Raw genomic sequence first — 16,550 nt, 5'->3', positions numbered from 1 at the left:
AGATGGCTCTGAGGGCCCAAGATAAGGCCTGGTTTAATTTGGAAAGGGCTGGATTAGAGTGTTTGCAGTGAGAGGGGGCCTTGCCTGTGGAATACTCTCCCCCTGCTTTGCCACAACCCTAGTTTAAAGCTCATTTCTCTTCCTTGGCTTTCTCTGGGGCATGGGGGGAGATGAGTAGCAGGATCAGGCTCGGGGTAGAGCTTGTTATTTTGGGAGAGTTGCATCTGAATTGCTGTGCTAATTTGGTAATCTGTTTCTTTATTTGGCCTACATGATGCTTTGGAGCTAGGTACAAAGCAGAGCAGGCTAGCTTGTGTGTAGTGAACACCAGCCGCCAAAGTCCTGGGGTGGAGGATGTGCTCTGCACTCAGGGAAGGGGGGTAGTGTAGTATTTCTGAAGCAATACATGCCCAGGGGACTGGCTTTCTGTCCCTCGCACCTGCATCAGCATGAACAACTGCAGAAATGTCTGGGTGGGTTTCTCTATGTTATGGAGGAGCTCAGAAGAGATGATCATAATGGTCACTTCTGGCCTTTAAAATGTATGATTCGAGAAGTCCCTGAGCAAGAAATTGAGCCCGTTCCCCATGTACCAATCACTGTGAGCAGTCTTTTATTAGTAGAGCCAGACAGATAAGTTGCTGTATGTGGCCTCCACAAACAAACAACTAACCCGTTCCCTCTTCACCCATCCCACCACAACTAAAGCATCTGAGCATAAGGGACTTGCCCATCTACCTGAAAGATGAATGAATGAGAGTTATATTCGACTGGAGGAAGGTTAATTAAGGCAATGCCCTCTAAGTGTGCCTAAGCAGAAAAATAAAAATAGCTGTGTTTGACACCTGCTGGTTTCACTGTGGATTGTCGGGGGCATAATGGGGGCATGACAGATGTGTTGACCCACGCTGATTTCACGACAGGATGCGGTGTGGGGGCATATTTGACTCATGTTGATTGCACTGGGGGATGTAGCAGGGATGTGTCAGGGGCATGTTTGATCCATGTTGGTTTCACTGGGGGACATGATGGGAAGGGGCATGTTTCACACACTAGTTTTGCTGTGGGCACATGTCAGGGATGTGTTTGCCCCACGCTGGTTTCACAAGGGGGCATGGCAGGGACACGGCAGAGGGGTGTTTGACCCACGCTGGTTTCACTCAGAGGCATGGCAGGGGCATGTTTGAGATATGGAGGGTTTCAATGAGAGCATGGAAGCATGGGATGACACCGATCCTTTTTCTTTGAGTGGTGATGTTTGCACAGGCTGTTAGCGCACAGCGCATAGACAGACTGGATCGGACATTTTCCAGCTGCCAAGTAGGGCAGCTCCCTCTCTGCTCTTCCTGGCTGAGTTGAGACAGTTTCCTGAAGAAGCAGTGGCATGCTTGGGACTCGGAGGAGGCAATTTCCCCTCCTTCCCTTGATCCCTTCTCGCCTTTAGCTTTGTGCACTAAAGCCAAAGCCACCCCTCCGAGCAGAGCTGCTGACTAGCCTCTCCAACTCAGAGCACATTGCTGCTGGGAAGAAGCATGCTCTCTTGGCACCTGCTGCCTCCCTGGCCTGCCCAGCTCTTGGCAGCATGGGGGTTACAGCAGACCAGCAGAGCAGGACAGTGGAGGGAGCCAAGGCACTGGGCTCTTCTGGAGAAGGGGCTATCACCTTGCACAGTATTAGCTTCAGACCCATTCACTACGCATTAATAATACTGCAGCAGCACACAAAACAGGTTTGGGGCTACAGAGGCAGCTCCTTCACCAAAGGCACAATGCAAAAGCGAAAGGAAAGGAAAAGCAGAGATTCACACTGGGCTTCACCTAGCCCTGAGCTCCAAGAGGCCAGGAGCTTCTAATATGAGATAGCAGGCTTCTCCATTAACGTGGGACAAAGATGCCATGGAATCCATAAGGCATTTGCACTGGGACTTCTGCGCGGCCCAGTTCTCTGAAGGTCTCTGCATCCAGGACAAGCAGGAAAGTGTTTTGGTTCTACAGAATGAAAGACAGGAAGAGGAATGGCAGTGCTGGGTTCCACTCTGCCTTCCCATCCCCAATGCATCTCCTACTCCACAAGGAAGAGTCTGTCTGCACAGCGAGACTGCTCAAACCAGTACCCAAGACGGTGAGCCAGACCCAGTGCTACTCAGACATATCCTTAAAGCAGCTTTGACTCTGGAAACTAGGCTGCTATTTGGACTCTGATGCTCTGCTGAGATTGACAATTGCAAAGGATGTAGTGACTGCAAATAAACTCAGCAGTACAGGGACTGGAAAACAGATGAGCATGGGGAATAAAGTGTTGGGACTGCCCTCTCGAGGGCACCAAATCCAATTCTATGATTTAAAAACCATACAACAATTTCTTGCTACTTGTGAGACGTGAGAATGAGTTACCTGCAAGGGTGTGACCACTACAGACAGAATGACCCCACTATCTTCTGCAGTGGCTTTAAGCACTGGCACAAACACGGGCTCCGAAGGGTAGAATCCATCCTCTTGCCAAATCTATCAGGCCAAGAAAAAAAAAAAAAGAGAGACAGAAGAGATGCACTTTATTATGATTTAGATACTGCTGATATCCAGAGACCTGACTCAGGATCAAGGCCCATTTGTATTGTCCAGAAAGGCAGAGACACCTTGTGCCCTGAAGAACTTACAATCTAAGGCCCTGATCCTGCAACTAGCTCCACACAGCTGGACCTACTGAAGTCAGTAGAGCTCCACTCAGGCAGATCCCTGTGCCTATGATGAACCCGTTTATTTCCAGCCCATGACTAGCTGATCATCAAGGTTTAAAAAATCCCTTCAATGCTGAAGAGTCTAAAAGTCGTCTGTAAATCTAGTAACACATGCTGTTGCTGTATTCAAGTGTTTGTTTTGTGGCAGTCATTCATTTTAAAGGTCACATGCTTATTGGTACACTTGTGCCTATTATCAAGAGTTCTTGGCAACTAAACATACAAGTGATTCAAAAAAAAAAAAAAAAAATGAACCCCACTGACTTACTGGAGCTGCCTACACATTGCTCCCTGCAGGATTGGTCTAAATTAAGACAAGATGCAACAAGTGGGGACAGCAAACTAGTGGAGGGAATGCAGAAGGGAACAAAGGGGGGTAGACCAGCTCTGGGCATAGTGAGATGCTTCATTCACAGATGGATTTCGCTCTGTTTTTCAGTGACAGCACACCAATAAAGCAGCCCTGAGTGTCCCCATCTGGCCATCATCCAAGGTGAACAAGAAGTCAAGCATTTCCCATTCTCACCACACCTATTGGAGCTAGATAAATCAGGAGGGGGACTGAGACAGACATTTTCCCACTGGTAGATAAAGAGAAGAGTAGCATTAAAGAGAGGACCACAACTGAGACATCCCCTCCAATCTTTCATATGCACAGTGTCACTACTTACCCTAAATAGGAAAGGGTCATTTACTGAACACTAAAGGATTGTGAGAGTTTTCAAAAGCACGAGCAACATTATTATTCATTATTTCTGTTCCAGCAGCATCTCAAGTTCCCAGCTGAGATTGATGCCCCATTATATGAGGCATTGTTCAAACACAGTGAGAAATAGGCCCTGCATCAAAGACAGGCTAAATAGACAAGCAAGGCACAGGGTGGATATTGAGTCATGAACTGACTTGCCCAAGGTCACACACCACGTCAATGGTAAAGCCAGCAACAGAACACAGGTCTCCTCTATCCCAGTCCAATGGACCACCCGGCCACTCCTGACACAGAAACTGTTACGATCTGCAGGAGGATCTTCTGGATTCTAGTTTCTAATCTGATGTTTGCTTTTAAAATAGAAATTCTTTATAAATGCAGCAGCAAGCCCAAGCCTGCACCAGGTTTTTCTAGGTCCTGTAAAATTTGCTACAACCATTAAGACATTGCCAATCCCTGTAGTACAGGGAGGGTAACTGAAACTAACTCGTCTGTTTTGATTTCAGCAATAACATAAAGGGGAGAAAATGTTTGCTAAATAAAAAAGCACCAATTAGTAGAGAGATCATCTTTCCTTTTCTGAAAGCTGTTAAAAACAGTAAGGAAAGTAAGAGATGTACTTGAGTGTACTAAAAATCATGAAGTCATTACAGCTTAAATATTATTTGTTAGTGCTCTGGTGGGTAGGGCACTGATCTCTTGCCAGCTCTGCCACAGATTTGCTCTATGATCTTGAACAAGTTTCTTCACTTCTTGTTCATCCCCCTCCCTTCTTCTGTCTTGTCTATTCATCAGGGCTGGGACTCTCTCTCAGAGAGAGAGAATGCGCATGTGTGTACAGTGCCTAGCACAATGGGATCCCGGTCTCAGTGGGGCCTCTGGACACTACAGTAATACAAATAATCAGTTAATGAACCATTGTTGCAAAGCCAGGACGGACTGAGCCCAACAAGGGTTTCTTCCTGCACAAAGAGAGCCTTTTCAAAAATCTGTGATATTTAGAGCTTCCAGAGGCTCTTCCCAGCCAGATTATGACAATCTGGAAAGAGAGCAAATTTTCAGGGAGAAGCCTTGACCATTCCTGTAGTGTTCAATAAAGAACTTGCTTGTGTTTTTAAAGCTTGGGGAAATCTTACATAAAAAGGGAGACACCAGAATAACTATTTTGGGTTTAATTCATATCTTTCATCATTTCAATGCCTCTGTGGGAGGACATTCTTATTTCACCATAAACACACCCCTGTTGTGATTTTGCCTAAGGTAATTCATTCCAATTAAGGAATAAAGGAATTAAATCAAAACAGGATGACTTTCTTCTAAAATAAGAGTCCACACACAAACTTGTATTGAATTAAACCCAACTGAGGACTTATTTCAGACAGACCCCAACTCCCTTTGGCCCCTCAGCCTATTAGTGTTGACAGGGAAATACTGGTCTGGGGTTTAAACCCACCAAAGCAGGAAAACACTTGTGGCTGCCACAGCCCCATTATGCCACTCAAGGTCCCACATCACAGGCCTAGAGATTAAGATCTGTCCCAGTGAGGTATAGTATAAACTCTGCCTAGTCACATACTGCACATTGGTAGGGCAGAACACCCTAGCTTTATGTTCATTGCCCCAGATCCCAAAAGGCTGAATTCCAAGTACCCTGGAAGCATCACCTCCACATTGTGAGTTTCACTGTATTTTTAGAGTCATAGAGCTTAAGGCCAGACAGGCCCACCGGATCAGCTAGTCTGACCTCCTGTATATCACAGGCCACCAGCACCACTCAGCGCCTGCACACTGAACCCAACAACGATCTTTTGGTACACACATTTCTGGTGCTGTGTTCATTGTGATAATGTGGCGGCACACCCTTTAAGATCATCTTGATCTTGTCTCCATACCCAAGCCCCCTTCTCCTGCCCTGGTCTGTCCAGAGACCCAGAGATGTCTGATTCTTGTGTTAGAGTGTCACATTCATGCAGTGCAGGGCAGAGAATGGAAGTGCGGGCCCAACCCCAGCCCCTCTGTTAAATAGATCCCAGTGCTGATGAGTGACAGTGCTGCCTGGGCTGCAGGAGGTCAGAAAACCCACAACAGCCAGTTCACAGGCTGAGTCATTGAATGGGGACAACTCCAGGGTCTTACAGAACAAGATCCGACTGTGTCTCACCTTCATTTTCTTGGTTTCTGTATCCATCTTGATCAGCGAATCCCCCACCAGGTGCCGAAAGCCGCAGCCATAGAAGAAGCGGTACTTCCTGCCGTTGCACCGTGAGTAGTTAATCTGGGGGAACTCCAGGCCCCCTACCTCCTCCAGGTCCTCGGAGTGGAGATTTTCATGCATGCACCAGACCTAGGGCAAGCAACAGAGCACAGGGGTGTTACTGAGCCCTGACCTGGGGCAAGTGCTTCAATGCTGAACTGGTCTCATACACATGCTACCCAGCTATTACAGGGAAGATGAAATGTTTGGCTTTGTTCCCTGGACACCTCTAGCCAGCCCATCTCAGAACCATGCTGGCTCCCTTATCCACTCCACCCAAGGAAAAGACTTACAGCATTCTGGCGTTTCAAAAGGGTCCCTAAGGCTGAGCTATGGGGGAAAGCCTCCATACCAGCATCAGCACTCCAATGTATTGTACAGCACCTTTCAGCTTGCAGGATCCTAAGCACTTGACAAGCTGATCCAGGGATTGCTCCTCCACCACTGAGATGACTCCACCTCTGGGGCTATGTCTACACTGCATAGTAAGCCCAGGTCTGTGGGACCTGGGCTTGCAGACTTGGTGTGTCCGAGTCTGTGCTTGAGCATCCACATTGCACTGCAAATCCGGGCCTCCCAACAGTGTTAACGTGTCCATACAGCTCTGCACAGACCTGAGTCAGCCCTTCTGCTTCTGGGTGGAACACGGGAACTGATTAACCACCCACTGCAGCACTACGCAACAGTTTAGAGAAGGAGGCTAAGAGCAATCTTGTATCCAACTGAAAATGCAGGGTGAATTTTGGGATCAAAAGACAGAATTTGGCCAGTTACACCAGGGCTAACACCCCAACTCATTCCAAAAGTGCCACAGGGGCTTTAGTGACCATGTGTGGTCAGGATCTTGGTTCTACATCTCATCTAAAAGATAGCATCTCCAGCAACACAGTGCCAGGGCTTTGTACTGACTTCCATCCAAATACAGACAAGCCTGATTCTGCTTAGGTGGCAAGATCTAAAAAGATCACAGGACAAGACAATACGGGTGCACGCAACCTTCAGTGTAGTTATTTATGCCTGTAAGACGTACCGTCCCATCCGCCTCTTTCACAGCACTCGCTGATGTGTAAGGCAAAGGGCTGAGGTTCTGCCCCGTGGGCATGCTTGAATCCACATTCAGGGGTAGAACAAAGCGGCGGGGGAAAGCTCTGGCAGTCGAGTTATAGATCTGTTAGGAAGACAGGAAGTTACAGGGAGAGAGAGAGAGCTGAACAGCTGGTGAGCTCAGTCCCCGGGGTGGGACATCTCGACTTTCCCCCCAATTCCAAGGCTACCTGCTCTCTGATTATTTGTATTAGCATAGCACCTAGAGGCCCCACACTGAGGTCGGGGCCCCATTGTACCAGGCACCATACAGACATAGTGAGAAATAGTCCTGCCTGGGAGAGCTCACAGTCTAAATAGATAAGACACACAAAGAATGGGAGGGGAAACCGGCACAGAGAGGGGTAGTGCCAAGTTCACTCCGCAGGTCAGTGGCAGAGCCAGGAATAGAAGCTTGGTCTCCTGACTCCCAGTCGACTGTCCCATCCACTCTGCCTCTCCCTCCCACCCAGCACTTTTTATTCCTTCCTCCTGGCCATTCCCCTGGCCCTTCCTCCCATACCCTTCCTTGGCTTAATGTCATTGTTACTTAGATACAAGTTTACAGCTTCTAAAACAATGAAACATTCTCATTTTGCCCACAATAAGAATCACCCACAAATCAATGAGACCAACTAACTCCAGGGACCGTAAAGCTCCCTCTGCTTTTCCCAGCCTTCAGCTCAGCCAGCTTGGGATCAGCAGGTCCCATACAACAGACACAGAGACAGGGGCTTTACCTGATCCAGACCCTCCCCAGCTTTGCGCAGGTTTTGAAGCTGGTAAATATGCAGGTTCCCTTCACCATCCTGGCAGCAGAGGTCAAGGACCACACAACCCTGATCTTCAAAGGCGTTGATTTGATGGAAAGTAGCAAATGGCTTGCTGTAAAACTGCCCTGGAAGCAGCTGCAGTGAGACAAAAAACAGCTTTGTTTCCTGCCTCCAGCAATCTCAGACCCTCCTTGGGCCCTGGAGAGTCCCATTTTCCCTTTCCATTTCTCCAGTCACACTTTTCGCACCAGTTGTCTTAGACCCCAGCAGAATAACAGCTTCACAGCCAGTTATGGGCAGAACCAGATTCAGGAAATCTGGAGCCTAAAGCACACCATGACAAGGGCCCCTCCCACTACGCACCACCCCCCACCTGGAGTGGCAGTGGAAGGGATCCCTTCTCACGCCCCAGAGAAGTAGGGGCAGTGGCCGCAACACTCACATAGCACCTCCTGGGGAACTGTCACACTCCTCACCCTACACCTGGATCCCCACGTGACTTGGCAGGTACATCTCAGCCCTTGTACCTGCAACTCCAGGACTGCTTCCCAGGAGCCCCTAACTGCCTGTTGATCTACATTCTTCTAAGGGGCAGCACAGGGATTTCTTGCATTTACCTCTGCTCCAGCACCTAATAACTCCTCATCCAGGAGGCCTAACCATTCCCTGGTTTTCAAGCCAATACTGCGGTAGTTCCTGGACTGACCCATACAGCCCAGGTTGCTGCTGCCAAAAGCAAGGGGCATTTCATGTGGGCTCTAAGATTGACTGATCAGGAGAAATCTAGCCCTGAGTACCAGCTGGAATGGCAGAAGATTTACCTCTCCCGTGTGCTTATTCACCACGTGGAAGCGGGTTTTGTACTGCGGCTCCCAGTTTATCCCATCAGCAATGGGCTTCCCCAGGAGCTTGGATGTGATGACCCGAAACAGATTAATCTTGATGGGCTGCTCAATGAAGATCACGTAGTTCTCACTCATTCCTGAATGGACAGAAGTGGGAAATCAAAACGTTTTGCTCAAAAAGGCAAATAAGGCCAGGAGAACTGCTGGGAGCATGGGTGACTGAACAACCTGCCTCTGCTACTAGAAGCCAGTATGGCAAGTTGTAGCTTGTAGACTGTGTGCTGGATCTGCATGCAGAGGGCCTAGTAGAGGATGGGAGGCACCTCACCGAAGCTGTGATAGTAGGAGGGTTTCATCTTCTCCGCTGGAGCGATGGAGCACAGAACTTTTGCTCCCTGTAATGTGTCATTGTGGTTTGACTTCTGCGGAGGAATCCGAATAATGTTATAGCTGGAACCTGGAAAGGAGAAACAGTGTCCATCAGCCCAGAGACCCAGGATTGACCCAGTCAGCACTTCAGGGCAGGCACCAAACAGGTCTGTGCATTAGCCCTCTCCGTGTTCAGAGTCCTAATGGGTCAGTCTTCAGATACAAGACATGCCAGATGAGATTTTCAAAGCCAACTGGGGGATTTAACCACACAATTCCCACTGGAATAAATCCCCCAGCCAGCTTTAAATATTTCAATCACCCACCCCTGAATCCCATCAGGTGCTGACAATAAATCCCAGCTAATGAGCTCTTAAAGCTTTGGCCAGATTCATCCAGTACTACAAATCCCCACTTCCTGTGGGGCACACACTCATGCCTTCTCCTTTCAAACAGTCTTCCTATTTCTTTTATTTATTGGGCACAAGGCAAGGAAAGCTCCTCTCTAGCCATGCGTTCAAGTTCTCCCAAATCCATTCCTTCTGTCACAGTATACAGGCTGGCCAGAGCACTCCAGTTTGAGATCAACACAGAATGGCAATTCTTTGATTGTCCCAGGAGAATACCTTGTTGACAAATACATTTTATGAACAGGAGCTGCAGTGTTAATGCCTGACCATACCCTGACACATGCTGAAATTCAGATTCAGTTCACAGCAGAACCCAAACCCACCCCCACTTCTCTATCCACCTGCCAGGGGCGCCATTTCAGATTTGGGTAGGGGGAGGCAATTTTAACTGGGATTCCAGGGGCTACTTAGGCACTTGAAAACTCTAGGGTTTTGTTGCCGATAATAATTTAGAAATTAGCTAATAGGAGCACTGTATCTAATTCCTATATAAAAAAGAGGATTAAATAAATTAGACCCACTCGCCTCTAATACTAACATGTTCTCACATCTTGTGTCGAATCACTTAAGGAACACCCAGGGTAGGTTTAAAATTGTAATGTATATTCTCTGTTACTAACTCTTAAATACAACAATTGTAGAAAAATCTAGATTACTTTCTACCACTTTTTTGCAGTTCATCAAGCTTGGAATAGATCATTTAACTTTGGAAACATCCTACTAGGGCAAGGCCCCGTGAGTTTATACTGCACCTGCCTCACTACAAATAATGGACTAGAAACTAACCTTAAACAGGAGTGAAACTGACACTTTCCAGTTACTTTCACAGTACTGCCAATCCCAAATGTTCAAAATCATGAATCAGGCTCACCAGAAATAAGATTGGCTTTACAATCATGAGATTATGTAAAAATAATAGTATTTTTTTAAATTTGGTGTTAAAATGGAATTTTTTTTAATTTGCCTTCTGCTTTTTGAGCCTTTAGGGTGCACTGGGTCACATTTTGAATCTTTCCACAGCCATGAGGGCTAGAAACTTCATTTTTCTTTAAGAATAAAGGCTGAAACCATCACATATCCACTTGACTCCAGGAGCTGAGGCTTTAAGGAAAACAATTAGCATGAGATTCATGACAAAATCATTAGAGTTGGCAACACTGCTTTTACTTCTGTTTAAAGGCTAGTTACTTTCCAGAAGGCTCTTAAGCACAGCACTACAGTGACTGAGTTGCAGTTCTCATAGGAGAATATTTAAAACCAAACACCAAGAAAATTTTGTATTTTAAAGTTGAGAAAAAACCTAACACTTCTGAGGTATCTCAGGGCCACTACAGGCAGGAATGGAAAATAATCGGGCACAGGAGCTCTGGGCAGCTCTTCCTCTAGAAAGAAAGTTGGAGAGTCAAATCTTCTAGTCCTTAATCCAGTAAAACTTCTACTCCCCCCATGGACTTTCTGTATGACCTCAGGCCAGTGCCTTAGGGACAGAATCGCAAATTTTTTAGGCACCCAAAGGTGCAGCTAGGTTTACAAAGGACCTAACCTTCTAGGCGCTTATGAAAATCCCACTAGGTGCCTAAATGCCTTTGAAAATCTGGCCTTTAGTTTCTCTGTGCCTCAGTCCCTGATCTGTACAATGGGGATAACAGCCCTGCTCTACCTCACCGAGGGGCTGTGAGGATAAATAGGTTAGACCTTGTGAGGCACTCAGATACTGTGGGCCACAGGGTAAAGTAGGAAGTTCTCTATAAAGTGGGCTGTAGCTCACGAAAGCTTATGCTCAAATAAATTGGTTAGTCTCTAAGGTGCCACAAGTCCTCCTGTTCTTTTTGCTCTATACCACTGCTATCCCTTCCCCTGGTTTTGATCCTTTTTCAATTATGCCCCCAAATCTCACCCTTTTCTTAATGTAACCTTGGCTCAGAGGACTTGGCTGTATTTTTTCTGAGTCCCCTGCATTCTCTCTAAAACAACTTCGCCCACGCCCAGGGATTCCTGTTTTACAGGTTTCAGAGTAGCAGCCGTGTTAGTCTGTATTCGCAAAAAGAAAAGGAGTACTTGTGGCACCTTAGCGACAAACCAATTTATTTGAGCATAAGCTTTCGTGAGCTACAGCTCACTTCATCGGATGCATTCATCTGTTTTACAGGCTAGACTTCCAGATCCTTAATTTAATCACCAGCCCTTTCTTATCTCTTATCTTAGTCACCCTGCTTCTGTTTGTAAACAAAATACTGACTCCCTGCCCCAGGGGCACATCTCCTCTGCAGAACTTACATTTCACACTAATTCTGTACTGTAGTTAAGAGCTCCACCTGAGAGCTTGCATACCTCCTATATGAAACTCTCACCCCCCCTTCCCCACTAATGGGCGCCCCTGGCACCTGCCCCCATGCTGAAATCTACGCACAGCTTCCAGCCCCAGAACAGGGGGTCCCACTGGATTCCTTCATCCATTACAGCAGCAATTTCTTCTGACTTGTTCCAAGTCTCACTAGTGGCCATTTCCACATAGCTATTGTCAGGCTCTGCTGTTTTCTCTGCCTCATTAAGAGAGTTGGAGCCACAGCACCAGCTAAGCTGAGCAGATAACAAAAAGCCAGTTTCCTACAACAGGGCCTCAGTCAGAGGAACTGGAATCAAACCTAAGCATTTGTATTAAGCTCATTATCACAACATCTGAGCACCCACAACAAGGAATGAGGACTCAAACCAGCCTCACAGCTCCTGGGTCAAAGGGAGAAACTAGAATTCTGAGTCCAGGTGAAATTTAATGATGTTTGTCTACGGAATCTGATCCCCGCCCAAGTGGGATTGATGGCTTGGTAACTCAGCCATCACGAGGCATGTGCTGTGCATGACCCTGTGGGGGAATACGAAGCTACATGCTACTGAAGCACAAAGGAATTAGCACAGCAAGAATGAAAGAACAGCAAAGCCAGGGAATTGTTCAGTGAATTGGTGCAAGCCAGCAGTGTCAGATATAACAACACGGGGCATTAGCTGCTTTCTCTGGGCTGAGGCACACTGGGGAGGAATGTCTTTATGCAAAAAGAAATTAAAGTTGTTTTTGAAGAGCCACTCGAATACGGTCATGGTTTTGCACAATATCTTCCTAGTATTGGAAAATCTGCTGCAGAAACTGATCCCACCCTAACCCCTGGCTGCAGAGGACAAAGGATGGGGATCAATCCTGGCACCTCAAGTGCAAGGGAATATGGACTAATAGGTTTTCTCCCACCACACTCCCCCATCTGTAGGAATTGACAAACTGGATCACACAAGTGGTCTGTCTAGTCCACTATTCCAGTGGCCAGTACTGGCTGCTTCAAAGGAAGATTCAAGAAGCCCTGCAGTTTTGGGACAAATTGCCACCAGGGAGGTTTCTTCCTGTCCCCCAGTAATCAGAGGTTGGGTCATGCCCCGAAATATTGGGGTTTATCTCCCATCCAGAGCTCTTGGTTATTTTAATCCTTGCTATTCTAAATCTTCTTGTTATCCATAGAAATGTCCTGTTCTGAAGCCTGCTAAGCTTTTGGCCTCATAGACATCTTCTGGCAATGAGTACTACAGGCTGGCAATGAGTACTATAGGCTAAATGGACATGACTGTATTTTAAAAAGAATTAATCCAACTGTGCCAGTGTTTAGTCCTTTCAATAAACACCTTTATTCAGGTTTGTTTCTGACAGCTGCCCTACATCAGTTTCACACTGTTTCATAACTGGGAACTGCAGAGAGAGTAGCTACAGCGCTGCAGATTTGGGGGTGACGCTTGAATGCGCATAATTTGGCACAACTGAGAATAACTAGCAAGGAGTGGAGTACTTGTGGCAACTTAGAGACTAACAAATTTATTTGAGAATAAGCTTTCGTGAGCTACAGCACTTCATCGGATAAATGCATCCGATGAAGTGAGCTGTAGCTCACAAAAGCTTATGCTCAGATAAATTTGTTAGTCTCTAAGGTGCCACAAGTCCTCCTTTTCTTTTTGCGGATACAGACTAACACGGCTGCTACTCTGAAACCTAGCAAGGAGTGGGGATTTCATTATGGTGTCCAGGAAGGGTCAATGCACTCACTCTACTGCAGGCTACTGCCCTCATAATAATTTCTCTCTTCCCATAAGGAATGCTTGAAGGCCCCAACCCAAAGCCCATTTAAGTCAATGGAAAAACTCTCACTGATTTCAAAAGGCCTTAGATTCAGCCCTGACACTTTATGTAACTTCCTTAAAAAGCATCCTCTCTCTACCAAACTGATCCACGTGTGTGCATGACACATCTCATCCCTACCCAGGGCAGTGCCCTGAGGGTCTTCCCCACCGCTCACAGAAAGGTCTGTGCTCACTGGGATGAGGCAGTCACCCAAATCACATTACCTGAAGAGACCAAACATTAAGAGAACAAATGTCATGGTGAGATTGACGGCAGCCACAATTTAAGACTGATTCTGCTTTGCTGTCATTGTGTCCCACAGAGAAATGGGAGCTTCCTCACTTTGTTAGACTCCACCAAAAACCCCTTCTTACAGAAGCAGCATGTAGTCTGCCTAGCCTCCCTGCAGGACTGGCCCTACCTCACCCCACCCTGCTTCCCAGAGCAGTTACCCTGCCTAGCCTCACCATGTTTCCCATAAGAGTTGCCCATGTTGTATGCTGTCCCATCAGGCTCATAATGTGGATGGGCTGTTGCTCCATTCACCACAATGAATTTGCTCCAATCCACCTGCAAATTCAAAGATTTTCAGAGTCAGAGCAGGAATCACTTCCGAGCAGCAGCCATAAGCCAAGAAGCAGAAAGTCACATCCTTACATTCCTTCTAAATTATATCAAAACAATATAATATCAGGCAGTTAAGAAGGTGCCCCTCCTAATAGTACCCACCATCACCAGATAAGCAAAACATCTCTTTAAGATGTTTTAAGAAAACTTTGCTTGATAGCATTCTCTCTGGCAAGGAATCACTTATCAACAGTTGTGATTGTGAAATCAATACTTCTATTGTATTGTCTTTATGTATTGTCCCTATTTCTCTATTGTTTATCTGTATGGTCTCTGTCTCGTTCTTTGATTGTTTCTGTTTGATTGTTGCATAACTAATTTTGTAAGATTTAAGTCAACTAAGGTGGTGGAGTATGATTGATTAAAGAATTATTTCGCAATATGTTAGGACTGATCAAAGAATTATTTTGTAATACTTCAGTAAAAATGACTGGTGAAGGTACAGCTAAGCAGGACTCAAGTTTCACTATACAAACTGGGATCCAAAAGAAAGTTCTTTGGAACTAACTCCAGGACACAGCCCCAAGATCAGAGCTGCCAGACCTCAATACCCTGCCAATCACACCATGCAGAAGCTGGAGTCCCCAGATGACCTGATCCTGACTGGCCAGCAGGAACAGTTCATCTGCCTTGTTGGGAGTGGTGAGCATTGTATGCTTAGTGTGTGCATTCTGTTTTGGTGACTGTTAATAAACAAAGGTTAAGGATTACTGTGTCAGGCTCTTTCAGTGGTAAAAGACCCCATAAACCCACAAAAGATTATGCCCTGAGCAAATGTAGGTGCCTTTCCGCTGAAGCCCTAGGAACAGGGAAAGGGTCGGGGTACCTAAATTAACCGGGTTATGCCTTGAGCCCTAGGAACTGGGTAAAGCTGGGTGCCCTAGTGTGCAGGTAACACTATAATTTATAAAGCAATAGTACCCGGGCACTACTCAAGGCCCAGGGCATGTGAAGGAGGGTTCTCCAGTGGTCAGGACACTAATTGAGGACTTGGGAAACATGGATTCAAGTCCCTGCTCTTCCAGAGACGTCCTGTGTGACCTTAGCCTCTCGGTAACTCAATTCCCCATCTGTAAATTGAAGATAAAAGCACTCACAGGGATGATGTTTGGATTAAACCTTAAAGAATGTGGGTGTGTTGATATCCCAGAAATGGAGCCATATAAGTACCTAAGATAAAGATGGCCCCATTGTGCTAGGTGTGTCCAGGCATGCAATTAACAGACAGTCTCTGTCCCAAAACTATCAGTTCTATTGCAAGCAGACAGAGACATTTGGTAACTGGTGTGTTTTCTTCAAACACCAATATAGGCTATGCAAAGATGCAACAGAGTTTAATATTATCTACAACTAAAGATTTTCTGGATAGCAAATGTTGTAGCAAAGGTCCCATGCACAACTTAATTCTAATTCTATCTTCATGTGCTCATAAGTGTTCAGAATTCTCCTTTGTGGCTGCAACTTTCTATGCTTAGACTTAGTCAAAAGGTGAATCTCTTAGGGAGAAAGTCTGATGGAAATGCACTGAAATGTCCAAGTGTGAAAAATACACTTCTCAGCCAAGATTTTCAAAAGTGACTAGTGATTTTTGGCTTCCCAACTTGAGACACCTTAAAGGGCCCAGATTTTCAGAAAGTGCTGAGTGTTCACCCTCTGAAAATCAGGCTCTTTAAGGTGTCTTGAGTTAGGCACCCAAAAATTCAGGGTCCCAACTTATTAGCCACTTTTGAAAATATTAGTCCACCTCTTTAAAAATGGCTGATGAGAATTTGTATGTCCGGGTGTCTCCACTTGGCTGAACTTTACCACTGAAACCACCCCCATGGCATCTCTTCACTGGGTAATAGTCCCTGGCAAGGTTTGAAATAGGTATTATGCAACCACCAAAATCAACTTTGTTGGACGCATGCGGCACGAAATGGCTTCTAAGCTTAGAATTTCCATATGGCTTGCAACTATGGCACACAGTGAATACACCAGAGCTCTACAGAGTGTTGGGTAGGTGTGGCTTTGTGCTGCTGTTCCTCCACAAAGGAGAGTTTGCCTAGCTCCCAGCTCCACGCAGCTGTAAACTGTACCAGTAAAAGCAGCCGCAGTTTTTAATCGGTTTCTCCTGTTCTCTCCTTCCTTGTGTTTTTCTCCCTCTTTTCTATTTTCTCAAAAAGCCTATGAAATTAACATGCCAACTAAATCTTATAGGAATGGAGCACTAAGGTTAGAAATGTAGGCCATGATTCTGCAAGCTGTTCCAGGTGGGCAGATCCCTGCATTCTTGCAGAACCCCCTGGAGTTAATGCAGCTGTGCACAGAGCAATTTGCAAGATCAGGGCTTTAATCTGATGTATACGCCACAAAATGGCAGAAGACAGCAGACAGCTTAATCTGAAATGCAACAGCACATTCGGTGATAGGCAGTTGAACAGCATGTAGGCTAGTGCATAGGATGAACACAATGGGGAGGTGAGGTTAGCCAAGAATTCAAGGAGCATGCCGGGGTAGGGCTGACTTGGAGTTGGGACAGGTTGAAGGAGATGAAGGGAGCAGATTGGGTGGGACCATGGGGTAGGGCAGAGCATAGGCAGGAGTG

General features: G+C 46.3%; 1 protein-coding gene across 3 annotated transcripts in view; it reads right to left on the bottom strand.

Moving 5' to 3' along the window:
• Positions 1–590: 590 nt before the first annotated feature.
• The window catches only part of LOC102946859 (beta,beta-carotene 9',10'-oxygenase), a 76,133-nt gene continuing 60,173 nt past the window's right edge, over positions 591–16,550 (bottom strand). For all 3 annotated transcript variants that reach the window (XM_037882290.2, XM_043534134.1, XM_007060477.4), the window contains 8 exons: positions 13,804–13,906; positions 8,730–8,858; positions 8,378–8,538; positions 7,524–7,691; positions 6,731–6,868; positions 5,608–5,790; positions 2,394–2,504; positions 591–1,988 (listed from right to left, as the gene is read on the bottom strand). In XM_037882290.2, coding sequence (XP_037738218.1) covers positions 1,875–1,988; positions 2,394–2,504; positions 5,608–5,790; positions 6,731–6,868; positions 7,524–7,691; positions 8,378–8,538; positions 8,730–8,858; positions 13,804–13,906 — 1,107 coding nt within the window. In that variant the 3' untranslated portion in view covers positions 591–1,874. The remainder of the gene's footprint in view (positions 1,989–2,393; positions 2,505–5,607; positions 5,791–6,730; positions 6,869–7,523; positions 7,692–8,377; positions 8,539–8,729; positions 8,859–13,803; positions 13,907–16,550) is intronic.

This window comes from Chelonia mydas, chromosome 22, assembly GCF_015237465.2.
Source record: "Chelonia mydas isolate rCheMyd1 chromosome 22, rCheMyd1.pri.v2, whole genome shotgun sequence".
In the NCBI taxonomy this organism is placed as follows: domain Eukaryota; kingdom Metazoa; phylum Chordata; order Testudines; family Cheloniidae; genus Chelonia; species Chelonia mydas.
This window is presented reverse-complemented; position numbering and strand designations above follow the sequence as displayed.